The following is a 27761-nucleotide window of genomic DNA, read 5'->3' as shown; positions in this document are numbered from 1 at the left end:
TTCTGTAAAATAGAAGTTATACTTCTTTATATTTATTTAAAGGAGAAGAAAAACTGTGGTAACGGAAGAAACCTATCTTGTCTCGGAATAAACCGCAGCAGGAAATCAAGCAATTTTTTATACAGAAAAATAATTAAAAATAGCCAGTTTTATTGAAGATATATAGATAAATAGATATATAAGTTGGTTACAAATTTCTGTTTTATATGATGTGGAGAAACATTAACAGCAAAACCATTAGAAAGTGAAATAGTAATAGGAACAAGAAAACCAAAGAATAAAAACCCTTACCAGAAGTAGTATATTGTAGTACAAATTTATTTAGATTATTTTAGATTTTAAATAAGTAAAATTCCCAAAATTTACGATATGATATAATATGATGATATGACATGATTTGATGACATGAAAATAACATGTAGTACCTTATGCTGTTATTAATAATAACTCGATTTCGATTTAAATAAATAGACATAGCAAAGACATGAGGTACTGACATGTACAACAAAGAATTCTATATCTTTGCAAACAACGACCTTGGACTTATGGTTCCCTTCGTATTTGTATTATATTTGAAATCATTTGCTTCCTTATAGCTTAATATAAATGGTAAAGTGGCTGATATAGTTAAGTAACCAAATACTAATAAAGAAGCTGATTTATTATGATGATGATGTGACATAGGAATGTACATGGTTATTCTTATTTTGTAAGCGATATTGAAGATCAATACAAGATTAAAGAGTTGCAAAACTATAAGTATACAAACATATAAAAATTATGAAATTACAGATATTGAATTCCTTATATATAAGGTTACTATATATGATATGATTTGCTTATGTAAACAAAAAATTTGTTAATAAAGTATTATTAAATTGTAACCAAAAAATACAAACCAGAAATTGTTTAGCCACACTCCCGCACTAACTCAAAAAAAAAACATACGATTTAGGCATCATACTAAAATAATTGCTTCACTATACGACAACCCAACCAAAAATTTGCATCCTGTAGTGACATAATTAGCTAACAGTTATTATGAGTAGTTGTGTTTTTGTGAAGTACAAAGTAAATTGTGCTGCGCTTCGGTACCTAAATCGGTACCTAAAAAGTCGATCTTCCTTGTTCTTTGATACTCTTTGATAATCTGTAAATGATTAACCCCACTGGATACCACCATTCTCTTTACTAAAACATTTGAGTATGCTACCCCAACATAACCCTTAGAGTTGCAAAGGATGCTCACTCAAAAATATTTGATAAAATGCGGCAATTCGGTTCTTTTTTTCCGCTGAGGGGCTGGATTCAATCGGATTGAACCCCCGATGTTTACAAGATAAGTTCACTAACTTTCTTAACAATAGTAATCGAACAAAAGTTGCAAAGTACTTTTCCTATTGTGTATATCACATTTAAGAATTCTATGATAAACATACATTTTGACAAGACAACTCTTATTGTAACTGATAATCGTTGAGTCCTCCTGACCAGAGTCTATTGTATGATACGCAGCAATATATCCTGTACCGTTGTATCGCTCGTTTCCCATTCTCTTGGAGTCAGCCGCTTTGTAACAGAAGTTGTACACCAGGGCAACACGGAGACAATATGCGCACTGCAAAGTCAATAATTTTCTTATTGGCTGCAGTGAATGCTTCTCGCGAAGACCGTTTCAAGTCGGCTTTGCTAGTTATTGTAGCTGTCTTAACATCTGTTCTGTATATACGTGTAACGTCTCATTATGTTGAGCTCAGAAAATTCTTGTTACTTATCGTATAGATCATAATCTCATCATAATGTGGCAATGCTTTATTTTTGCTATTTTACTAATAGTATTTGACATTAATAAATAAGATAAAAGATATTATATATGTTATATACGAAGTTCATTAATTACTTTAGTATTTGGTATACTTCTCTGCTAGTGTTAATCTTGTTGCACTTTAGCATAACTAGGTGGTCTTAATTTACGATTTATAAATTGTGACAACCAAACGGGGAACAAACTCACACTTAATATGACTGCAGTTTGCCAGAAATAACTGATTGAACTAACGTACGCTAAATTAAAATAATCGGGTAAGAATGGAATCAGCCCAACAAATAGCAAGAAAGTGATAATGATCGTTGCTATCATAGTCTTATTCCATTTATAAATTGAAATAGAAACCATGATTAATTCGTTATAGATCAAACAACTGAATGATATTGCAACCATTGATAAAAATTTATCTTCTGCTAAAGATTGGAACTTTTGTGACAATAATTGAATGACAGAACCTTGGAATAATGAAATGAATACCCACATAAAAAATGTTTTATATGACAATGATGTCCCTAATGTCAATTCTCTATACAATTCGGGATATAATCTTGTCAAGTGTTCATCAATATCACAATCTAGTGTTAATGAAAACACTGGAGCCATTGTATAAACAGTTGAATAACCAACCATAAGCCATCCTTGATATAATGCCAATGGTTCAAATTTAGATGAAATAGAATAGACAGCCTGCGCAACACTAAGTAACAAACCACGATGAATAACAAATTGTCCCAATTTGGCAGACCTCTTATAGGAATTTCTACCATGCCATAATAATAACTTCAGTAAATAACAAAATTGATGAATACTAAAATCAGCTGCTAGTGATGCTTGTTTTCCTTCTTTACCAACAATACCTACTCCCACATCAGCACATTGAATCATACTAACATCATTACCACCATCTCCAATACAACAGACTCTTTTCCCCGTAATGGAACGAATATTTATGGCAACGTCTGCCTTTTGTTGAGGAGTACATCTACATGCAATAACAGCTGGCAATTTAATCACAATATCAAAGAATTCTCGATTGTAGTATTTCATGTATGTTGCTAAACTTTCACCATCAATTAATAAACATGCATTATGGTTTGTTTTCAAATATTCAAGTTGATTCATGGCGAAATCCGGACTGTGAACTTTTGTTATTTGATGAACATATTGACCACGACTAATTAATCTAGCACTGATAGAGACACATTTAGCAGTTTCAACTTTATCACCTGTAAGCATCCATATTTTAATACCTGCATTTCTAAGTAATTCAATTGAAGTCTTAACATCACGTTGTAACTTATCTTCAACACCAGTTAATCCTAATAATTCTAAATCCAGCTCTAAATATTGTCCAATAACCCTTTGCATAATTTGATCTCGATCATGCATTGAAATTGATGCCTTTTTATAATCATTTGAAAAATCTTGATAAAGATTCTTGGATAATCTCTTCTTTCCGATAACCAAGGTTCTTAAACCTTCACGAGCCATATTTCCAGTTTCTTCATCCAACCAATCATTGGCATTAACTATAGTAGACATGACTGTATCTGCACCCTTTTGCATAAACCAAATTTCATCTCTTTGAATATCTCGAACTACTATACCCATTCTCTTAGTTTCTGATGAGAATGGGAAATTATTAAGGATCTCGAAATTTAAGGTTTGATTGGTCGCTATATGTAATAATGAAATAGAATGACGATCACGCTTAAACAATTTTAATCCCACTAATTCAGTGAATTTTACTATAGCAATTTCATCAGGAGATGCTGCTTGATAAGTAACAAGTCCATTAACTTCATCATCATCATCTTCATATGTAGGAGTTACATTATGACATAATGCTAATGTTAAAACCAAATCACATACTCTTGAACTTAAATCTTTCTTCTTAATTAAACTACCACTAGGTTTTGAATCCAATAATGAGATAATTCCACGAACATAATCATTAACAATATCTAAGGATTCACCAGCATAACTAACAGTTCCAAGATGTAATTTCTTTAATTCCATATCATTTTGAGTTAATGTACCTGTTTTATCAGATAAAAGATATTCAATTCTACCTAAATCTTCAGGAATAGTTGAAGTACGAACAATAGTATCGGGGATTTCATTATCCTTTTGAATTTGTCCAGCATAAACTGATTTTGCTAAATCTAAATTAACTCTTAAAGAAACAGGAATTATAGAAGAAAATAATATAAGAAATCTCATTATATCAAGATACCAAGTATTACTTAATGGGAATCCATGAGCCAAAACCAATACAACTGATAAAATAAATACAGTAACACATAAGATTTTGGAAAGACTATTAATTTCTAATTCTAATAATCCCGTCTTAACTCCAGTCTTTGTGGTATTCATCAGTTGTCTAGTTTCAACACCAGTATATATAACTAACCCTAATGCAGTACCCGAAGCCAATACAGTATTAGCCCATAAAGTTTGATCAATGGTTAATGCAAATGTTTCATTATTAGTATTTGATGGAGTAGTAGATCCAGCTGATTGATGAGGATGGTATATTAATCTCCCTTGAAAATGATGAATAGATTTGGCTGGTTTACCAACAATTAATGATATAGTATTAACTAATTGATTTAAATCCTTTAATGATTGAGTACAATTATGAGCGACTCTTAATTTCCAATCAGTTTCTCCATCTAATTGATCAGTTTTGATAAATGCTTCTCCGGTACCATCTTTATCTGATGATTGTAATAGAATCATATCAGCTGGTATACGAGTATCTTTATGTAATCGTACTAAATCACCTACTTTCAAATTCTTTGATGCTACAAATTTACCTTCATGAGTTAAAGAAGTATTGGATCTATTTAATACTTCATAAACTTCATTATTTTGTTCTTTATCACGACGACGTCTAGCTATATCATCACCAGCTTCTTTCATCATTGTTACTGTAAGAACAAATCCCAAAGGTACAATATATGATGATAAATAACCTATTCTTAATTGAGGTATAATTTGTGATAAAGCTGTTAATAAGAAATATAAATTGAAAAAGAATTTAAATTGTTCATATAAAATAATCGGTATAAATGTTATAGGATTATATTTAGCATTAGATATAGCATTAGATGGATAATTATAATTTGAACTAGTATTTGAATTTTTTGGAGATATATAACGATCAGTTTCAAGATTACTAGATTGATTATTATTTGAATCTGTTGATCGATTAGAATCATTTTCATTATTGAGACGTAAACGTTCTTCGTTTAATTCGCGTTTTGCATTAACAAAAAAATTAACCACACTATTAAAAATTCTTTTCGATGATCCTAAAGCACTATTGGTAGCTATAACTAATGAAGATGTTGATGACGAAAATGATCGATTATTTGTAGTATATGCAGAATTAGCAATTAATGGAGAACTATCATCATGTTCATTACCATGAGAATTAAGTATTCCATTGGTTCCTATTGGAAACAGTTGCATGGTAGATAAAGGAATTGCACCTACTGAACCTTGTGAACTATGTCGTGAATTATTTAATGAATGAGTATAATTAAATACATTATTGGATGCACTATTTAAAGCTTTATCTAATGAATTATCCAAATCTTCAAACGAGTCATCATCGTTGCCAAACGAGTACCGTCTCGAACTTGAAGGCATGACGGATCGATGTTTCTCACTCACTATAATGATCTACTTAATAAGATTGTAATAGTTTATATATTCAATTAATAACAAGCAGTAACTTCGCCTTAACTATACAAGGTCACTAGTTTCGTCTCGATATGATCTTTTAAAGCATTTTTTCGTTTGCGCGTGGCTGTATGCAGTACCCGCCATAATGAAGGGGATGTCGATGGAAGTAAAGTATTAATATTAGCATTGATAACGAATTTAGTAAATTATATAAAGAAGAAGTAGAAGAAATGCTGTCGGATGAGAGTATACAAGAAGATTTGGGAGTGATAATTTCTGCTTCTTCATTAAAGCTCAACAAGTCATTCACCGAAAAGTTGGAGGATTTGGCAGTATCTCAAAGTAATAGCACAAATACAAAGTGGAAGAAACTATGGGAATTCTTTAAAATTCAAGTATTGGGATATCCTAATGAATTTGAGAGATTTGTATTAGAATCAGAGCCTAATGACTGTTCATTAATTGCCAAATATTCACAAGTTCAAACCATTAATTTATCTAATCAACTGACTTCTTCAGTAGATTCAATAACTTTAAATACTTTACATATTCCTCATCCATTAGAGAGTTTCTTAAGAAATGAAGCCAATAATATTCCAGAAGATGATTTAGATTTACTGAAAGAGCTTCAAGAATCTCCTATAATTATTTTCATTCATGGTCTAGGTGGTCAGATGTCTCAATTTGAACCATTAATGGCTTTATTGGCTCAATGTCTGGAAGTTTATTCTTTAGATTTACCAGGTTTCGGTAATTCCAAACTTGAATTTTTAAATGATAGAAAGATTATATCGGAATTCACTCCAGAAGAAAAATTAAGGATATCTTCTAGTATTAAAAAATTAACTTGGAATGATTTTAAAACTGAGAACATTGTAAATATAATTTATGAATTTATCATTCAAAATATTCCAAAGGGGAAGAAAGTAGTATTAGTTGGTCATTCAATGGGTACTCATCTAAGTGTTTTAGTGGGTAAGAAATTGCCTAAGTATACAGTTGAAGGATTAATATTATTATCTCCTCCACCATTTCAAGATGATATCACTGAAAATGCACCTGAAACTCCTAAACCTTCAACTATATCGATGTTACAAGTATTTACATATTTACCTTGGTTATTTAATTCATTCAGAGTTTGGGATAGACTTGAAGGATTGGAAAGCACTAGTGTTGTCCGTCAATTAGTTAGATTTGAATCTATTAAAACTAGTATTTATAATAAATTAAGACAGTTAAGATGGAATATGGATGTTAATTCATATATAGTCTTAAGATATATCAATGGATTTCTGAAAGCCAAGTATTCTGATATCATTACAACTATAAGTCAATTTAATGATAATGCAAAGGATACCAGAGTTTACGAGAAAACATTATTAGTGGGAGGGATTAATGATCAAGTAACTTCAATTAAAGTAATTGATAACACTGATACATTTTTGACAAAATTCTTTAAAAGAAGAATTTCAAAAACAATTGAAGTTAATGGGACTGGGCATTCAATTCTTTTAGGAAAACCTGAATTTATTAGTGGAATGATATTAAATCATATTGAGCAAAAGTTTCCTGAAAGACTTCATTTATCACCAGCTTGGGTTTTAAAAGTTAAGGCTAAGATATCAGGTGATAAATGGGGATTAAAGAATGAACGTAAATGGAAAGAAATAAAAGGGATTTCTAGTAATATTACCAGGAAATCTGGTTCAGATATTTCTCCATTACTTGGAATGAAGACATTACGTGAAGATGATGAAGTTCATTCACCAAAAATTATTGAAGATCTCTTCTATGGTAAGAATAAAGATTCACGATCTGAAGATTTTCCTAAAGGGAATTTAATTGCCATTGTTGATATTTCTCATGATATCCCTCCATATAGTCCTAAATCGTTTGAAATTATTAAGTATTATAAATGTGCTACAGTTTCTAAAGTAGTTCCTGATCAGGTTTCCATAAGAAGGTTTATTCAATTAATAGATGATATACTCAATAATAACGAAATAGACAATCCTCTAGTGGCTGTGCATTGTCATTATGGGTTTAATAGAACAGGATTTTTAATTTGCTGTTACTTAGTTGAAAGATTAGGATGGTCAGTGGCCGACGCAGTCGAAGGATTTAAACTGGCCAAAGCTCCAGGAATTAAGCATCCTCATTTCATTGATGCATTGTATGTAAGATATGAACGTTAGCCGGTCAGTATTTGCAGGTTCAAATATGTTATTTATTTTTATTTTATGTATCTATATTTATTGTTGTGTATAATATATAAACAAGCTTTAAGTGGAGAAGCGGCTGGGGTTTTGCAGCCTCCGGAGTTGCCTATTCGAGAAGCGAAAAAAAAACAATTTACCCTAATTTGCGCTATCTGTCAATTATACATACAATAATTGACTAATGACAGCAACTGTAATGATAAATTATATACTGGGAAAGAAGGTAGATCAACTACTGAATAGTGTAGACTTGGTAGGTATATGGATCAATTTCTTAGTAGATTTTTAGTAATGAACAATAAATTCTTCGCTATTTTATGTTCCGTAAAACCTTATCACATTTAGAACGATTAAGCTATTTTCTTTGCCAAATCTCACCAATATAATTCTTACATAGTTACAAACTAAATACTTTACAACAACAACCGAATCTTCTCTACCCTTAACATATTGAGCATCTATGGGAAATCCGGTAGTCAATCCAACTCCGAACCCCGACTGCCAACCTTAAAACACGTGCAGGTCTAAAGGCTGAGAATAATGCTTAATTTCTTAAGGTTTTCGATTTCGTGGGGAGACAAAAAATAACGACAGCAACAGGCCCGCTAAAAAAAAAATTAAGCAATGAGCACTAGCTTGAATTTTCAAATACCTCTCTACGACCAGTAACACTGTACATTATGAAGTTCGGAGAATCCTTGAGCGAGGGGTTGGTTCCCGAATGGAAGGAGCAATATGTGGACTATAAATCTGGGAAAAAGCTCATTAAAAAAATTGTACAATTGAAGCAAGAGTCGGAAGCCGAAGCGAGTGCAAAAGCCAGTAATGACAGAATGCCATTACTTAATTCACAGGATGGTGTAGGACCATCTATGCCATATACCAATGAAATAAATGAGATAACTGAATTGTCTAATGAACTCAATAAACCAAGAATGAGTAGAAGAACATCAATATTCAACTATAGTATAAGATCAAAAGATGTAGATAAGAAGGATGAATTTGAAAAGGAAAGAGTGAAGTTTACTCAATGGTTGGATAGTGAGCTTAATAAAGTAGACCAGTTCTATAGAGAAAAGGAACAAGAGGCATATGAAAGATTTTTATTAATTCAAGATCAATTATACCAATTAAGAGATCATAAAGCATCAGTTGTTCGAGAAAAAACCAAACATTCTGGAGCTATTCATGGTGATGATGCTATAAAAATCTATGCAAATGTCAATGACTTAGCATTTCATACAAAAAGTGCATTTTCTTGGTTAAATAGACTCGAACTTCCCTCGTTACCATCGACTACATTCCTTACAAAGTTAAAGAGAAGGCCGAGGGATAATGATATTACAATGACAGATCAAATGCAAGAGTATAATCCTAATGATGCTGAAAATAGAATTAGAAATGGAGAAATCGATTTTACTTCAGACGAGACAGATTTATCATCAATTGATTCGGAAGACTCAAGGCAAGTTGGAGATGTGCCGAATTTAGTTCAATATCCGAATCAAGACCAAGCACGTCAAACTAGAAGAAGAGACTATTCTGTTAAGAAGCAGCACTTTGGAGTACCTTATTTATACGCTAGGAAACAATTGAAAGAAGTTGTACTAGAACATTATAGAGCTTTATCATTGTTAAGATCATATAAAGCTTTAAATAGGACTGCTTTTAGAAAAATCACTAAAAAGTTTGATAAGGCATTAAAGGGTAACCTTTTAGATACATACATGAGCAAGATCGATAAGTCATACTTTCAAACAACTGATCTTGTCGATAAATTATCTAATCATGTCGAAGAATTGTTTATTGCATTCTTTGATCCAGAAACTACAGATAGAAAACATTCATTAGAAAAGTTAAAGAGTATAGCTTATGCTATGAATAATAATGATATAAGACAACCATCATATTACAAATCCTTTTTCAGTTCCGGTTTCTTAATGGGATTCAGTGTACCATTATTAACTCTTGCTATCTATTTAGCATTGAATAAAACTCTTAGTGGAACCTTGCCAGAAGGAGTTTATTTATTACAAATCTGGGGAGGATTTTTCTTACTTAATGTTATGTTGATCCTCTTCGGAATCAACTTAGCAGTATTTGATCATTACAAAATCAATTATAAGTTTATTTTCGAATTTGATATGTCTTCGGTTTTAAACTACAAACAATATTGGTTATTACCATCATTTGGGATTGCCCTTTTGGCCTTGGTTAGTTGGTTCAGTTTTCACGATTTTTGGCCAAATCAATTTGCTGGAAGGGATTGGCCATGGATATATTTTGGACTAATGCTTGCAATTTTCTTATGGCCTGGTGATCAATTCTATGGATCCAGCAGAAAATGGCTTCAAATTGCTATATGGAGATTACTATTATCAGGATTTTATCCAGTTGAATTCAGAGATTTCTTCTTAGGTGATATATTCTGTTCATTGACATATACAATGGGTAATCTTTCGTTTTTCTTTTGTTTATATGCTCATCATTGGAATGGAATAATAGGAGATACTGGAAAAGAAAACATGTGTGGATCCTCTAAATCAAGATTAATGGGATTTTTCAGTACCTTACCTAGTATTTGGAGATTTTTACAATGCGTTCGTCGTTATATGGATACAGGGGATTGGTTTCCTCATTTGGCGAATATGTTGAAATATGCTATCTCCACATTATATTATTGTCTTTTGAGTGTTTATCGTATTGACAGAATACAAAGGAATAGAGCGACATTCATTACATTTGCAGCTATAAACTCTATCTATTCCTCTTTATGGGATGTATTTATGGATTGGTCATTACTTCAAAGTGGATCAAAGTATCCATACTTGAGAGATAATTTATTCTACAAGAACCCCAACTTTTATTATTTTGCCATGGTAACTGATGTTATTCTTAGATTTCAATGGATATTCTATGCATTTTTTAGCAATCAAATCCAGCAGCTGGCTGTTACAAGTTTTTGTATTGCATTAGCAGAAATAATTAGAAGATTTATTTGGATATTTTTCAGAATGGAGAATGAACATTGTACAAATGTTGTCTTATTTAGAGCCTCAAAAGATTCTCCTTTACCTTACATTGTATCACCTAAAGTTGAGAAAGCCATTAAAAAATTAGCTAATGCAAGATATACAGCATTTGTTGGTGAGAATGAAAATGTTTTAGAAAGGTTAGGAACTAGCCAACGTTTACCAAGCGCTGACCGTATTTCTTCTTATAGTACCAGTCGTCAAGACGTTTCTGATAGATTTAGACCAGGCGAACATGAATCAGATCTAGGGTTGGCAAGGGTCTCTTCAGCTACATCATCTTTACCTCAATTATCACGTCGTAAATCTACCTTTGTTAATATCAGTGATACCCTTAATAAAGCACATATAAAGGATTTTCAAAGAAGGAAGACGAGAATTAATTTGGATGATGATAGTGATGATGACGATGATGACGCTGTATCAACCAGAAGATTTCCTAGTAAAAATACTACAGGAAGTCAATTACCTTCAGTTAATGAAAATGAAGAACTTTAATTCACTATCTTATTTATATAGTTATATATTTATTATTATTTATTTATTCACAGAATTATTTAGAAGACAGGTAATTGTTTTGGAACATAAGGTTGTTCTAAGTAGTCAATCTCTTCTTGAGTTAATTTAAAGTGAGCAGCTTCAACAATTTCTTCTACTCTTTCTTCAGAATTAAGACCAATAATTGGAGCAGCACCTTTACTTATGACCCATGCAGTTGAGACAATAACCATACTTACACCTCTCTTTTTGGCGATTTCTTCAACTCTCTTAATAATCTCAGCATCAGCTTCTGATAATTCTTCTAATTTCAATCTATCAAAAGATTTATCAGTCTTTGAAGATCTGTTATATTCAGATTCTGTTTTTAAAGGACGAGCTAAAACACCTCTGGCAAGTGGAGACCATGGAATTAAACCAACTTTACCAATAATGTTATCGTTACAGAATGGGATCATTTCACGTTCTTCTTCACGATAAATTAAGTTATAGTAGTTTTGCATACTGATAAATTTGGCCCAGCCATTTTTATCAGCAATGAATTGTAATTGAGCAAATTCAGTAGCCTTCATAGAAGATGCACCAATGTATCTAGTATGACCAGCTAAAACGACATCGTTTAAGGCCTTCATAATTTCATGCTTTGGAGTAGTTCTATCCAATCTATGAATTTGCAAAACATCAATGTAAGTACCCAATCTTTTGACAGAAGCTTCTACACCATCAAGGATATGTTTTCTGGATAAACCTCTTGAGTTAAGAAATTCATATTCTGGGAATTCACCACCTCTAGCAAAGAAATTAAATCCTGGAATACTTTCATCTACAACATTGAAAACTTTAGAGAGAATAACAACTCTGTCTCTTTTGATATTATATTTTTTAAGGAATTTACCAACCAAGATTTCAGATGTACCATTAGAGTAGACATCAGCAGTATCATAAGTTCTGATACCAACATCATAGGCTTTCTTTAAAATACCTAAGATTTTTTCCTCGTCATCAAGAACCCATTCGGCCCATTTTTTGTCACCGTAAGACATACATCCAACAATGATTGGTGAGATTGATAAACCAGAGTCACCTAACTTAATATATTGAAGATTCTTTGACATGTTAATCGATAATTACTTTAATGATAATAATAGAGCAATTGAGATGAGTTACGCTAATTCTAACTAACAAGGTGGTCAATTGAAAAAATGGTTAATTGGAATTTTCATCCCCTATTTATGTGTAAAAAAAATTTGTGCATTTTGTTAAACTTAACCCATATGGGCTAATTGATTTGTAATTGTTAATTGATAATATGTATGCCCGCCCCTCTAATCCCCCCAATTGGTGGGTGAAAAATTCCCTCCCCCATTTTTCGATAGTTCTCATTGATTATGTCATAAGTAACAAAAATTGTGATATCGGGATTGAGAATTAAATGTGCGAGTCGGGGCATTTCCTAATTGGGAGTTAAGTCCATTACAATTGATATAAAACGTATATTTCTATAAAACTAAAAATTTCCTAAAGAATTGAATTGATATATTTAATAAGTGAATCCGTTTTCAAAGAATTCTTCAACAGCTTCACCTAATCTTTTTCCTGCTTCAGTTAATTCTTCATCCTTATCTAAAGGTGCATAACTTAATCTTAAGAAATTAGCATTTGGTTCACTGAATTCTGGATTTACTGACATCTTATGTCCCAACACAACAGTAACTCCCTTTTCTAAGAATTTGTAATTTAAAAGATTTATTTTATCAACAATATCAGTAGTACCTTCTGGGAAATTAACGAGTAATGATGCAAACATCCCTGCATCACAACTGATGACTTTAATATATTCCTTTTCATAAGCTGACAGACTGACAATACTATCGATTAAAACATTTCTTCTATGAGCATAGGCTAATCTCATTCTGAGAATCCATTGTAACCATCCTTTAATTCCTCCAAATCTTTGTTGAATAACGTTCAAGAGGATGAGTTGTGAAGGACCGGAAGGAGCTCTAGTAACAATAGAAGAATACTTCTTAACCACTTCAACAATCTTCTTATTGGCCACAAGGAAACCCAATCTTAATCCAGGTGCAAAGACTTTAGAGAAAGTTTCAATTCTAATAACTCTACCCTCAGTATCAAACTGTAAGTATGATTTAGGCAAGTGGTTTTCGAGGTAATCATCAATTTGTAAGGAATTTTCACTAACCAAAGTTTCCTTATTGGGCTTTTGGAATGGAGGTAAAGTAAGGTAACCATAAGGATCATCTTCAAGAATGATAAAATCATGTTTCGAAGCTAAATCGTAAATTGCTTTTCTAGTGGCAGTACTTTGAGTTAATCCAGTAGGATTTTGGCATGTTGGAATAGTGTAAAAAGCTTTTGGTTTTCTATCTTTGTATTCAGGATAGATATCATTCCAATTATCTAATAAGTGAGATAAATATTTAATATCGATATCTGCACCTTCAGTGGCTTTAAAATTTAATTTAATTGGAACGGTAATTCCTCCTACATTTCTAACATTGTTACCAAATGGAGAAAAGGTGAATTCTTCAAATAATACGATATCTCCTGGATTGATTAAAGCATCAGCAACTTTGTTCAAACCTTCGCCTGATCCATTGGTTGCAGTAATAGCCCATTCAGAATTGGCAGGTTTATGGATAGTTTCTACAAATTCTCTTAAGAATTTTTGGAAATTTGGTAAACCACTAACATCACCATATTGTAATGCTTCACCAGCACCCAAATCATTTTTATCAGTTGGGAATTTATCAATTACTACCAAGTCTTGCTCTTCAATGACTTCATTCTCAAAAATAGTATCTTGGAAAGGGTAGTGATCCAATTCAACAGTAATCTTTTTGACAGGGAAGAATTGTGCATTTGGCCTTCCGAAACTTAATGCAAGTGGTTTAGGATGTGGTTTAAAGTTCTTAGGAGCATTTTCATCAGCATTAGCTGCAAAATGTTTAAAAGAACGATTTTTAGCTCTGTCGGAGATCAAATGTTCGATTGAATGAGTAGAACTGGTACTTTCAGTAGATGAAGAAGTATTCAAAGCAGTAGAAGTTGGAGCCATTATCAATACTTTATATTATGTTTAACTTAACCTGAATATATAAATTACAATAATATTATATTGAATATATATTTGAAATATTTCTAGTCAGCAATTGGAATTCCTTATATAATCTCCGGCCTATATAATTGAGTTAGCAGCCATAGTTCACTTTTTTATAGGGGGTAAATGCGGCTTTTTGAAAATATGCCATAGTACAAGCAACTAACATACCTTAATTGATTAGTAATTAGTAATTAACAATTAAAGTCTGAATTAGATCAAACTGGGGTAAAATGTTATATACGGTGGATTGACTCATATTTATAAGGTTTTTATTCATCTTTCATTTACGGCATTATTTTCGTAAGTCGGAGTATCTACCTGCCAATTACGGTGGTTTCCATAGATAAGATTTATGCTCGTTATCGCGGTGAAGGAACCAGGGCTCCGTACTTTTTTTTGTTATGCCTCAAACGGGATATAAAACCGATTTCTTGATAGAAGTATTATGATTGAGTGTGATTATATCACATTTGTAACAATGATCTGACAATGGAATTTGTAGTTATAATCTATCGTGAATCATAGATTGTCCTAAATAGGCATATTATACGACACCTATCTTGTGTTGCATAAGGCAATTTGAAAGCTAACCTAACTATTTCTTTAAGTCACCAAAATATATAAACAGAAGATACTACACACACGGTAATTGTTAGCTAGACCTCATTGTGACAAGACTATATCTTCTAAATACTCTTCCCTACTCTATAATCCTAAGTAATTGGTAATAGTTAATGATTCACTTGGAGTCACGTGCACAAAAATATCGGATCTTAGATAAATTGATGAGTAACGGGAAATTCAGCATTGGATACTTTCTGGAGTATAAGTTCTCTTAAGTTAGAAGTAGCTTTATCGCACTATACAATTAATTATAAGATGTCTATACCAGAGGGATTCCAAGAGATTACGAGCACAATGCCTCCATTGGCTCAGGTAAATCCTTATGGACCTAATCCATCTGATTATTTATCTAATGTGTCTAATTTTCAAATCATCGAAAGTACATTAAGAGAAGGTGAACAATTCGCCAATGCATTTTTCAGTACAGAAACAAAGATTGAGATTGCTAAGGCTTTAGATGATTTTGGAGTAGATTATATTGAATTAACATCACCTGTTTCGAGTGAACAGCTGAGAAAAGATTGTGAAGCCATTTGTAAATTAGGTTTAAAAGCTAAGATTTTGACTCATATTCGATGTCACATGGATGATGCAAGAGTTGCAGTTGAAACTGGAGTTGATGGAGTTGATGTTGTTATTGGAACAAGTCAATTTTTAAGACAGTATAGTCATGGAAAGGATATGAATTATATTGCTAAAAGTGCTGTTGAAGTTATTGAATATGTTAAATCAAAAGGTATAGAGATTAGATTCTCATCTGAAGATTCCTTTAGAAGTGACTTAGTTGATTTATTAAATATTTACAGAATTGTAGATAAGATTGGAGTCAATAGAGTCGGTATAGCAGATACAGTTGGATGCGCTAATCCTCGACAAGTATATGAACTAGTACGAACATTAAAATCAGTGGTTAAATGTGATATTGAATGTCATTTCCATAATGATACAGGATGTGCTATTGCCAATGCTTATACAGCATTAGAAGGTGGAGCAAAATTAATTGATGTTAGTGTATTAGGTATTGGAGAAAGAAATGGTATAACTCCATTAGGAGGTTTAATGGCAAGAATGGTTGCTGCAAATAGAGAATATGTTCTTCTGAAGTATAAATTACATAAATTAAGAGATTTAGAGAATTTAGTAGCAGAAAGTGTTCAAGTTAATATTCCCTTCAATAATCCAATTACTGGATTTTGTGCTTTTACACATAAGGCTGGTATTCATGCTAAAGCTATTCTTGCCAATCCATCAACCTATGAAATCTTGATTCCTCTGGATTTTGGTTTGACAAGATATATTCATTTTGCTAATAGATTAACTGGATGGAATGCTATTAAATCTCGTGTTGATCAATTAAATTTGAATTTAAGTGATGAACAATGTAAAGAAGTTACCAATAAGATTAAGAAGTTAGGAGATGTAAGACCATTAAATATTGATGATGTTGATTCAATAATTAAAGATTATCATGCAGATGTATCTACTCCAATGTTTAAGCCTAAGAGAAATGGGATATTAAAAATTCCTCATGATTTACCACCTTTAGATGATGAATTAGGGAAAAGACCAAGATATGGTTAGTTGAAATTTAATTGATATTATTATGTATTATAGTAAGACACACATATATATAAATATATATATATAGATAGTATATACAAAAGTTTGCCTTTATTTGATTTCATAAGTACGTTAATTATGCAATATTATTAGTATAATATTAGTTATTGCCATATTTTTTTATTTATTTAGTTATTAATGCATATATTACGGAGTTGTCAACCATTATTCAATAGTAGAATTTGCAATAAGTAAACAGAAACTAATTACACCGAAGATAATTGACATTGAGATGCAAATCTTAAATGCCTGGAAATTATTACCAGATTGAATTGATACTCCATTATTTTTTTCCTTCATAAAGATTACTATTGATGTGACTAAGTTTAATGCTGCTACGAGCGAACATATTAATTCTGTTGTAGTATACATATTTGAAATATTTGTTGTATGATAAATTTAATTTTTTAAGTTAATTATATGGGGAGATGAGGTGATGGAATGCTTACACTCATTTGTGTAACAGATGCGATATCGATATAAAAGATTTATTCGAGTTGATGATCTAAGAACAGTTTATCATATGCGTATGAACGGCTGTTATAAAGATATGATTATTAGCTATCAGTAGATACTCACATCTACGAATGGTTAATATTAATAAAGAAATAAAGTAATAAGTCTAACAAAAAAAAGTGTGCAGTTATATTTTTTCTGTACCCACGTTTAATTAGTTCTATATATAACTAAATGCAACCTTTGTTAAACATGCGGCATAGCCGAATGAAGTTATGAGCTCAACTTCTACAAGGGTAAACTGAACATATTGAGCACACTGGTACTGAATACAGATAAGAGTTAACTAATACTACTTTAATAGTATTATAGATGTATTTAACAGTTATTGGCAGATGTAGTGATGGTAACATTGACTGATTGACCACCCGAACAAGCCTTAGATTCGCTTATTTTGTGTATCTTCTCGTTTATACAAATTAGTAGGTATTGTTTAGATCAAAAAACTAACTGCCAAGAAAGGACACATCCAATGTATGTATCCATTCATCTCCTAATTACCCAATTGTGACTAATGTCTTGTGACTTCTTACTATTAGCTTACTCCACTTCTGAATTATACTTGGCATTTAAGGTTTAAAGGTTTTAACTAAAAGAGTTTTTATACGAAATCCAGCACGTGACCAATTTTCTCTTTCCAACTGAAAAAAATAAAAATTGTAGCTTTAGATGAGAAGAGATGGGGTTTAGAGACGTAACCATTGGATAAACTATAGAGACCATGGCACCTCCAGCAGCTCATAAGAAAGCTAACAGAAGAAGGAAGAAGAGAAGAACAGAAGATTTTTCTTCTGACTCCGATAGTGATAGCGATAGAGATTCAACCTCTATTACCAATGATAATAATCAAGACCATGATTCAATAACAATAGAGAATAATAATAATAATAATAATATTAATGACAATAATGACATAGATATAGATATAGACATAGACATAGATTCAGATTCGGAGACGAAAACAGGAAATGTCCCAGATCCATTAACCCCTCATATTCATAAACAATTAAATGCCATTAAATTAACGACTAATCAATTATCAACTAGTAATTCAGCCACTACATCTATACCAAAGGGTACTAACATTTCATCTATTAAACAACAAATTGATGAAGATAAAGCCCAATTAAATACTCAATATTTACGATTAATGACTCAAGAATTCTCTCAAGATTTAGATGAATTAAGAAAGAAGCCTGATTTTAGTGATAAATCATTAGTTATATTAGCCAAAACACTTCAACAAGGAGGAAATTTATTTGATAAAAGTGTTATAGACGAGTTGTTAAGTAAGTAATAGGTTTAACTAATCATAATGTACATTAATAAATAATAATAATATATAAATTAAAGTAATAACAGCTTTTAGTGTAGTTGACTAGTCAATTTAGCCGTATATCCCATTCTATGCACGTGACTGACCAAAGGACAAAAAAGACGACAGTTCACAAACTCGTGGGAAAAAAAAAAGCTTATGTACGTAATTTAGTGCAGAACTAAAAGGGGGGTTTATTATTATACCACTTAACTGACCATATAAAAGTTTAACGTGTCAGGCAGTTGAAGTTAAGCTCAAAATAGATGTATTAATATATATAAACCTTATTATAGAATTAGGAAATAAATTTTTATTATAATCTATATATCGTACAGTACTCCATAGAATAATTAATATCAACCCTTCCCCCCACATCATATACCTTTTAGTATTTAAATTGCCATACATTTACTTTTTAGCAATCGTCAAGTCACCACTCACACTCAGACTAATTCAAGCATTGTGCATACTATTAGCCAGCTTGGTTTGTCACACCACAGTTTGATTGCTATTCAACTAGACATCCTATGAGTGAAAATAATAATAATAACCAATTACCCCCAAGTTTGGGTCCAGACTTGGAAGTTGGTCCATCAACTCTTCCACCTGGACGAAATGATTATGACAACGAAAATGAAAATGAAAATGAAAATGCAAATGCAAATGCAAATGTAAATGCAAATGAAAATGAAAATGAAGATGAAAATGATAATGTTGAAGGTACGGAAATAGAAGAAATACCAACCGAAGTATCTCCATTATTAGTTTCTACCTCACATATTAGTAATAATGATCGTAGACATTATGATGATGATGAAAGTGATAGACAAAGTGTACTCATGAAAATGGCTAAACGACCATTTTGGTGGTTTGCCGTATTGGGAGTACTTGCTTTTATTGTATTTGAATTATCATTTCTCCCTCGAACTTCCTTAAGTAGAGATTATAGAAGATGGAATGGATTAAAATTAACAAAGTCAGATGTTAAAAGACATTTCTTATTATTTCTGGGAATTGGTAAAAGTCATAACTCACTCACAACTGAAGAATATATAAATAATTGGTTAACCAATTTCACAGCCATAAATGAAAAGCAACTGACTAATCTTATAAGTGCTGAAAATATCGAACTTGTATCATTTGTTCAGAAACATTTCAAGAATTTTGGTTTTAAAGTTCAAACATTGAATTACGAATTACCTAGTACTTATGAAAGATCAGTTGATTCATCACTTAAATTACTAGACAATAAGGGGAATCTCATTTATGAAGCAAATTTACAAGAATCAAAATCATTCACTACCCCTTCATATTATATTTGGGGGATTAATGGATCTGTACAAGCAGATTACGTATTTGTAAATGAGGGAACTCTTGCAGACTATAACTTGGTGAGATCTCACGGGATAGAAATTAAGAACAAAATTGTCATCACAAAGACAAATTGGTTGAATAAGAACTTGACGATTAACGAAAAGATTCAGATTGCTGAGAGATTCGAAGCAGCAGGATTCATCAATTATTATGATTTCAAATCCATCATCAATAATAATAAAGAAATCGAATTGAAAGAATTAAATCTGGTTATTTCTCGAGGTAATAGTGGTAATTTTGTAGATATAAGTCCTAATCAAATCATCTTTAATTGGGTCAAGCCACAAATCCCTGCTATTCCAATTAGTTTCAAATCCATTAAACCAATTTTAGATACATTTCAAAATGATAAAAAATCCGCTGGTATATTTAATGATTGGGATTATTATCCTTCTAGACTTGATAATTCTATTAAATTACAATTATTAACAAATTTCGAATCAAGTTTAAAATCTAGTCCAAGAAAGTTAACTAATATTATTGCATCAATTAAAGGAGTTTTAAATGATGGAGATATTGTAATTGGAGCTCGACGTGATTCTACTACTTCTTCAAACCCCTTATCAAATCATGCTATATTACTTGAGATAATGCGTAATTATCAACGATTAGTTAATATGGGTTGGAAACCTTTAAGAAATATAAAATTTGTTTCATGGGATGGATCTAATTCAGGTTCATTAGGTACTCATTTATTTACTAATGATACTGATCATTTTAATACAAAAAGATCTATTCTTGCCTATATAAATATCGATGGAGATGCTGTTACTGGTAGTAAATTTCATATTGATTCTAATCCATTTTTTAATCATATATTAAAAAAGACTTCAAAATATATCCCAATACCTAAGAGTAGTACTCCATTTAAAACTTTAACTGATGAAATTTATTATGATAAAAGTATTGAAGATGATGAAGATGATACTGATGAAGAAGGGGATGATAATGATGATAATGATCTTTATGATGATGATGGAGAGTCTTATACTACATTACATAGATATTGGTCAAAACAAGATAATAATAGTATAAATGATATACTTGGTAGAAATTTAATAGATTCAGATAGTCTTATCTTTCAAAATCATTTAAGTACTCCCATCATTAATTTAAGATTTGAAAATGATGTTAAACGTGATTCATCATTATATGTTCCAAATTCCAATTATTATTCATATGAATGGTTAATTAAACGTCAAATTGATGAAGATTTATTACTTCATGGACTGTTAATTCGTTATATTGGATTACTTGCCATAACCTTATCAGAACATGAAGTGGTTGATTATCGAACAAGGTATTATTCTCATACAATTAATAATTCATTTGAAAATTTCTTGAATGAAAATAGAGAAATTTTAAATTCTTGGGCCAATAAAAACGTTTCAACATATTTAATTAATAAATCCAATATCTTTAAGGACTTTAAAAATGAGTTTGATAAAGATATTGAAGTTTTAACATTAAGTAACTTAATTAGTCAATTCCAATCACATCTCACTGATTTATTTGAAATATCATTGGATTTTGATAAAAGAAATAAATTAGTTCAAGATGGGTTAACAAGGGATTATCCATGGTATAAGTTTTATAAAAAAGTTCAACATTTCGCCGAGTTTAAATTATCAAATTATATTTTATTACATTTAGAGAAAAATCGTCAATTAAACAATAATGATTATCAATATCTTAATTTATCTAATCAGTATTATTTTAATCATGCATTATATGGGATTCCTAAATTTAACGTGAATTCTACAACAGATATTTTAAATAATAGATTTAAACTTAGTACTTTTACTCATCTTCATGAGGCTGTATTAGATGATGATTTTGAAAATACTGTTAAGTGGTTAGTGATTATTTACGATAAACTTAAGTTTTAATGGCGACTTTATTATTATTATTATTATTATTATTATTCTTATTATTATTCTTATATTACTTTTTATAGGTTTCAGTTCTCTTCTTTATTCACTTCTTCTTATTCCATTTTCTGTCTAGATCTCTTTTCGACTACTACTATATAGTTAAGTATAAGTCACTTCGGGTTGTACTAGTCGTTTTAGTAAAACTGCAAAAAAATTGAACATCGCGTTCCCCCACCATTTTGCCTATTTGGGATTATGAGGTATAGAATATTTTACAGCCAACTTTGAACATATCACTACCACATATTCCACCAATTAACTATCAAATATGGATGGTACAACTGTCAAATCGGTACATACTAACCATCACCAACTGGTAGGTTTACAAACTGCCTGGCTTCTAGCCACTTTAGGTTCAAAAGTTGGATCTAGGAAAGTTCTTAAGTCTGATATTGTAAGTCTCTCTATTCCTCGACTTTGTCAAGAATTACTTGAAAGTCATAGTAATAATAATGGTAATGGTAATGGTAATGTTAATAATTCTACTCAAACTAATCGAATTCGTTATTCATCTAATATTTTATATGGAATCTCCATTGCCTATAAATCAAAAGTTAATTACTTCTTACAAGATATAGGATTTATGAAGAATCAATTAAGTAGAGAGTTTCTGATGTTTAAATTATCCAATTCTCATTCTCTTATGAATCCCTTAACTATTGAAGATTGGTCAAATAATAATAATAATAATACTAAGGGAAATCATGCTCTGGTATTCTTACCCAATGATCCTACTTTTAATATCAATTCAGATTTGGTCCCTTTAATAGATTTCATGTTTGAAGAAGAAGAAATAAATGCTAGTGTAAAGAGAAGGAAATTGGATATTAAGAGTTTAGATCAAGATTATTTCCCTGATTCGATATCTCTAAACCAAACCCATTATGATAATACATTGACTCAGAATTCCCTTTTCACTTCATTTAATAATCAGACTTCGATAACTCATGATGAAATGCTTGAAGGTTTCTTAGATAGAAGTCTTGACCTAAGTACTGCTAGTAACTCTGCAAATACCAGTATGAACTCAGATATTAATCTAGAATTTAATGAAGAGGGTCAGTTGATCGATATGAATGTAAATAAAGAAGGGAATGCTCAACCAGTAACAGAGCCAAACTATGGAGAATTAATTGATAATTTTGATCTTGAACCGATTCTAGAAAATGTCGATGATGATATTGATAACAGTAAATATCAAGAGAGTAGAAGTATTAGCAACGATGAAGATTTCGGTCTTTCAAACTCAACAGAAGGTATTGGAGCTCAATTACAAGGTTTGGAACTAAATATTTCTCAATCCAAAAGAGTAAAAATATCTAGAGGTAAGAAACATAAGCTAGTTATTGATCCGATTGATGATTTGACGATTTCTACTGACATAATTCTTCAATATGTCAATAATTATGAAATCAATATGGCAAATCAGATCAATAAACCAAATTTAGACCATAAATTACTTTTGGCTATCTGGACACAGATCAATGAAGAGCTTACATCTCGTTACATTAATGCTGCTAGTAGAATCACCCTTAGTAAGACTTTATTGTCTATTTTTAGGGCTGATGATTTTACAAATGATCCCAGATCAAATCTGTTTAATTCTATGATTAAAGAGATATCCAACTATAATAAAGTAGATAATTTGGTTTCACTTCATGATTTAGATGATGAAATTGGGAGAAATATCGCAGCAAGAAGAAGAGATGAGAATGATCCTGATTCACCATTAGAAGATCAAGATTTACTAGGTGATATAGAATTTACTTCAGGTGATTATGAAGAAGAGCAACGTGCTGATAATTCTACCGATGTGTTTGATCTATCATTCGGGAGTAAAGATACATACATTAGAAGCAGCAGTAGAGCTGGAAGTAATGAAGAATTAGAAGAATTAGATGATGAAAATGAGTTTATATTGAATATGAATCAATTGGTTAAGTTCTTAGATTTATTGAAATCTAGGTGTCAAAAATGGGGAGTCACATTTAATCTGAGTGACTACAATTTCAATAATTTAGGATCTCATAGTATAATTTCAAATCATGATTCTAACTCCGAAACACAAGAATTAACTAAAATTAAATTTAGTGATTTTATTCCAAATATTGAAACTGCTAGAGATTTAGAAGAGAGTTCAGTTACTAGAAAATTGGTGGCTAATTCATTTTCCATGATTCTTACACTAGCCACTAGAAATGTCATAGGTATATCTTTAAACGAGAGTAATGACGAAATAGATCATGAAAATAAAGTTACCTCCGGAAAGTCAATTGAATTGGTTGTAAACTGTAATTAGTTGCTGCCAACTGCTTCAAAATATTTTTGCTATTGCTCATATATTTTTTGCAAGTTATGTGATATGAAATTCGCAATTTTTTTAGTATTTAGATAAGGGAAGGAAGAATTTTAATACAGTATTTATTAAAACATTTTGGCTATCTAAACCAAAACTACAAATGCTAAGGTGATAGTAACTGTCAAATAAAATTGAAAGTAGGGGATTTAAACAGAAATTTTAGTTAGTTACTTTTCATCTGAAATAATATATACTAATACAATGTTATAAATAAAGGAAACAATTGGCAGGTGAATAAATTTAAGCAATAACAGTAAAGAATGAAATGGAAATTGAATACAATTAGTTTAAGCTTGTTCGTCATGCTTAGCAAATTCTTCTGCGGCAGCATCTTCCTCTTCAACAGGAACTTCATCATCTTCTTCGTATTCTTGATGTAAAGATAAAGTTGGCTTAACAGCAGCAGATTCTAAAGTCCAAGAACTTAAAGCATTTTCAGCGTCAATAATGATTTGCTTAGAGGCTTCATAACCATCATAAGCTGGTCTAGTTTCACCTGGAGTAACAGCAGAATCATCTAATAATTCTAATAATGCCTTACCGTAACCAGCAATTAAAGCGTATTTTTCAGCCAATTCTCTAGTAGCATCAAATTGATAATTGAAAGCAGCCTTTAATTGTTCTCTAGTAATATTAGATAATTGAGCTTCAGCAACTAAAGATTCAGCTTCAGCTCTAACCAATTCCTGTTCTAAAACTGGAATTTTTGGAGATTGAGGATCCTTATATTTCAAATGAGCAATTTCATCAGTAATCTTTTGTTTTCTATCTCTTGATGGTTGAACAGAAGCTTCAATATTTCTAATTGACTTTAAAGTGATTCTATATTGATCATATTTATCAATATATTGATCTTCTAATTCACCAATTTCATAAAGTAAAACCCCTAATTTATCAGTAACATCAGAAACATCATCATCATTTTCTTCACCCCAAGCACTTAATTGTTTAGCAACATCTCTTCTTTCTCTTGCAGTCAATTCAATAGCTCTCATAACATTCTTTTCAATTTTAACAAATTGAGCTAATTTTCTTGATAATTCAGGACCAGTTGAACCAGCAACAGTTTTTCTAATTGAAGAAGAAAGAGAACCAGAACCAAAGAATTTAGATTTAGTAGTGGATGGTGGAGGTGGGGGAGATTGCAATTGAGCTGCAGTTGGAGCCTTTTGAGATCTTAAAGAATAAGTTCTGTGCATTTTACTAATTTATAAATTTATAAGTTAATATCTATATAGTATTTAATAATTAACCTAATCTAATAATTCCAGGAATTATACTGAAATTTATATCGTCCAGATGGGCCCCGTCCCACCTTCGAATAATTCAAAAGGGGGATGGGTGATGAACGACATTTTGTGTCACTTTTTCATCACCACACTTAATGTTTCTGCTTGGGGCCTTTGCCTCTCTTTCCTAATTGGGCTTCGGTCGCTGTTTTTGTTCATTTCCGCTCATTCTTTTTTTTCTCTTTCTTTTTCTTATTTTATTTTCTATCTAAAGTTGCTAACTATTAATTTATCTAATTAGGAAATATAAAAGCAAGCCAGCTTAACTAGTACCGAGCTATCTTTTCTTCTGATTAAAGAGTCGGTTTACTATACCAGAACATATAGACTATATATAGAGTAATTCAATCACACTACTTACAACTTCTGCTCCTACCCCTGTAACTCAATTGTGTCTGTTTACTAATAAATGCATCAATTGATCAATCCCTATTTCATTTCAACCTTTTTAAGGTTTCAGTGCAGGTCAGTCATGACTTGACAGGGCGTGCGCCCACCAAAGAAACTTTATCATCATACTTAAAGCGCTTTTTCTCTTTTCTACCTACACAATATGACGTCATGATACTCTTATGACAACTAATACATATTATTATAATGCTTATAATTTGGATGCTAATTCCAATCATGATAACTTAGTTACCCTTAAATGATCGGAACGAGAATCGAATAGTTGGAATAAATAATAACATGATCTAATTACATTTCAAACATCATAATGCTTATTCGTATGTACGATTTAACTATAGCCACACTATTTGTACATTTTCGGTAATGTAAGAAAGTTACGGCGAATGCTTTTGCACCCTTCTTTGCATATTCTTTTTTTTTAACTAACTTGTTCACATCCTACTTATACATTAGTCAAATTGAGATCAAGCATCAAGAACCAAAAGTCAATATATTCTCTTACTGAATGAGCTATTCCTATAATACACGTTTATTCAAAATTTTATATACCGCTATAAAAGACACTATTAATCTTCATGCCCTCTTTTAGTTGCAAATTTAATATCTCCTAAGATTCTGTAATAATCTTGTTCTAACGATTCGTAAGCTGTTTGTAATTTATCCTTTCTATTATTCTCATCTAAGGCTTCTAACCCTTCTTTATTCTTGTCATATAATCTCTTCTTAATAAACAACCTCACATCTTTTTTGGTATCCGTTCCAAGCTTATACTTTAATTTGTATAATAAAACTAATTCTAATAATCTAGAAAATTGTCTCTTTTCTAATTTTAGTTTTCTCTGAGTCTCTCTAATCCACTTAGAATCAATTTTACTTGATACTTCATCAAATTTCAAATTTTCATGTAATCGTATAAAATCTGAACGATCTCTTAAATCATCAAAACTTTCATTAGGATCTTCTACTACTATTTCAATAACATTAGAATTATTATACCAATTATTAAATAATCTAGAATAGAATTCACCTCCTAATCTTTGACCTTGATAAGTTGGTAATATTATGAATTGAGAAATCTTTAATCTGGTTTCGATACCTCCTTTGTCAAACTTTTCAAATCCAGGATATTTCCAATAGTTATAAACAGTAGTGAATCCCACAATAGAAGGCTCATCATCGGTAGTATTATAAAGAACATAAACATCCCATAATTCATCCTTAGCATCAATATAAGACCCTGCTTCGATAAATAATAAGACTAGTATTTGTAATCTCTTATGTAACTCAAGTCCTGCTTCATCTTTTAAATTAATTTTGTAAATATCAAAAGTATTCAATTCACCTTCGACTTCTTTTTCGAATGTTTCAACATACTCTCCAGGAATCTTGTAATCTTTCTTTTCTTCATTTATAGAATCCACCCATTTAACTTCATCTTTGAATATAGTAGACTCAGGTAAAAATTTATCTATAGTTTTTTTTATATCAATAATTTCAGGATCATCTAATTTTTCCGCATACTTAATATTCAAAAATGGATAAAATGTATAATGATCAAAACATAAAAAGATTACTAAATCCTTATATCCATAGATTGTTTCCGAATCTCCAAAGATAGGATAGGTAAATTCTGGTTGGAAATTTACTGCACCTTCCGCGTTGGTTACAAATAATTTCAATGCTTCACTAGATGAACTAGTCCAAAGCTCGGGTTGTAAAGATGCTGCTGTCAATGCTGCACTACTCATACTATTGTTGTGAGGTACGTTACGATTCTATTGATCAAATACTATTAGCACCTGGGTTTTTCATCAAAATTACTTTTTGTCTGGTTTGAAAAATGACGCGTTCTACAAAATGTCGTGGCACTATACAGGACTGACAAATAAATTAAGCGAAACAGTTTAGATGCAAAAAAAAAT

At 31.1% G+C, this 27761-nt stretch overlaps 11 protein-coding genes across 11 annotated transcripts; 6 read left to right on the top strand and 5 right to left on the bottom strand. All coding sequences in view use genetic code 12, as the record gives it.

Annotated features, from left to right (window-relative positions):
* Window positions 1–1741: 1741 nt before the first annotated feature.
* Window positions 1742–5726, bottom strand: RJT21DRAFT_51527 (putative aminophospholipid-translocating P4-type ATPase). The gene has a single exon (XM_064884896.1). The coding sequence runs from the start codon at window positions 5483–5485 to the stop codon at window positions 1931–1933; it is 3555 nt and encodes a 1184-aa protein (XP_064736917.1). The 5' UTR covers window positions 5486–5726; the 3' UTR covers window positions 1742–1930.
* RJT21DRAFT_122482 (triacylglycerol lipase) lies at window positions 5727–8037 on the top strand. Its single transcript, XM_064882423.1, has one exon. The coding sequence runs from the start codon at window positions 5752–5754 to the stop codon at window positions 7714–7716; it is 1965 nt and encodes a 654-aa protein (XP_064736916.1). The 5' UTR covers window positions 5727–5751; the 3' UTR covers window positions 7717–8037.
* Window positions 8038–8389: 352 nt separating this feature from the next.
* Window positions 8390–11315, top strand: SYG1 (Syg1p). Its single transcript, XM_064882422.1, has one exon. It carries the CDS (start codon window positions 8421–8423, stop codon window positions 11268–11270), a length of 2850 nt encoding a protein of 949 aa, XP_064736915.1. The 5' UTR covers window positions 8390–8420; the 3' UTR covers window positions 11271–11315.
* LPG20 (aldo-keto reductase superfamily protein) lies at window positions 11316–12484 on the bottom strand. Its single transcript, XM_064882421.1, has one exon. It carries the CDS (start codon window positions 12383–12385, stop codon window positions 11330–11332), a length of 1056 nt encoding a protein of 351 aa, XP_064736914.1. The 5' UTR covers window positions 12386–12484; the 3' UTR covers window positions 11316–11329.
* A 326-nt stretch (window positions 12485–12810) lies between these two features.
* RJT21DRAFT_88608 (aminotransferase-like domain-containing protein) lies at window positions 12811–14349 on the bottom strand (the record flags this gene model as incomplete). The annotated part of the gene is made up of 1 exon (XM_064885575.1): window positions 12811–14349. One exon carries the CDS (start codon window positions 14347–14349, stop codon window positions 12811–12813), a length of 1539 nt encoding a protein of 512 aa, XP_064736913.1.
* A 924-nt stretch (window positions 14350–15273) lies between these two features.
* Window positions 15274–16599, top strand: LYS21 (homocitrate synthase; the record flags this gene model as incomplete). The annotated part of the gene is made up of 1 exon (XM_064885545.1): window positions 15274–16599. The coding sequence occupies one exon, from the start codon at window positions 15274–15276 to the stop codon at window positions 16597–16599; it is 1326 nt and encodes a 441-aa protein (XP_064736912.1).
* Window positions 16600–17425: 826 nt separating this feature from the next.
* Window positions 17426–18496, top strand: RJT21DRAFT_51479 (uncharacterized protein). Its single transcript, XM_064884893.1, has one exon. It carries the CDS (start codon window positions 17876–17878, stop codon window positions 18449–18451), a length of 576 nt encoding a protein of 191 aa, XP_064736911.1. The 5' UTR covers window positions 17426–17875; the 3' UTR covers window positions 18452–18496.
* A 193-nt stretch (window positions 18497–18689) lies between these two features.
* RJT21DRAFT_122477 (uncharacterized protein) lies at window positions 18690–21768 on the top strand. Its single transcript, XM_064882420.1, has one exon. It carries the CDS (start codon window positions 19000–19002, stop codon window positions 21733–21735), a length of 2736 nt encoding a protein of 911 aa, XP_064736910.1. The 5' UTR covers window positions 18690–18999; the 3' UTR covers window positions 21736–21768.
* Window positions 21769–21933: 165 nt separating this feature from the next.
* RJT21DRAFT_51481 (uncharacterized protein) lies at window positions 21934–24143 on the top strand. Its single transcript, XM_064884894.1, has one exon. The coding sequence runs from the start codon at window positions 22049–22051 to the stop codon at window positions 24077–24079; it is 2031 nt and encodes a 676-aa protein (XP_064736909.1). The 5' UTR covers window positions 21934–22048; the 3' UTR covers window positions 24080–24143.
* A 1-nt stretch (window position 24144) lies between these two features.
* PIL1 (lipid-binding protein) lies at window positions 24145–25618 on the bottom strand. The gene has a single exon (XM_064884895.1). It carries the CDS (start codon window positions 25336–25338, stop codon window positions 24427–24429), a length of 912 nt encoding a protein of 303 aa, XP_064736908.1. The 5' UTR covers window positions 25339–25618; the 3' UTR covers window positions 24145–24426.
* Window positions 25619–26352: 734 nt separating this feature from the next.
* On the bottom strand, window positions 26353–27613 carry HAT1 (histone acetyltransferase catalytic subunit). Its single transcript, XM_064882419.1, has one exon. It carries the CDS (start codon window positions 27585–27587, stop codon window positions 26406–26408), a length of 1182 nt encoding a protein of 393 aa, XP_064736907.1. The 5' UTR covers window positions 27588–27613; the 3' UTR covers window positions 26353–26405.
* Between the last annotated feature and the right edge of the window lie 148 nt (window positions 27614–27761).

Source organism: Scheffersomyces amazonensis (assembly GCF_036850825.1).
Source record: "Scheffersomyces amazonensis strain UFMG-HMD-26.3 chromosome Unknown RJT21scaffold_6, whole genome shotgun sequence".
Taxonomy (NCBI): Eukaryota; Fungi; Ascomycota; class Pichiomycetes; order Serinales; family Debaryomycetaceae; genus Scheffersomyces; species Scheffersomyces amazonensis.
Note: the sequence above shows the minus strand (reverse complement) of the source record. Positions and strands in the feature narration are given on the sequence as shown.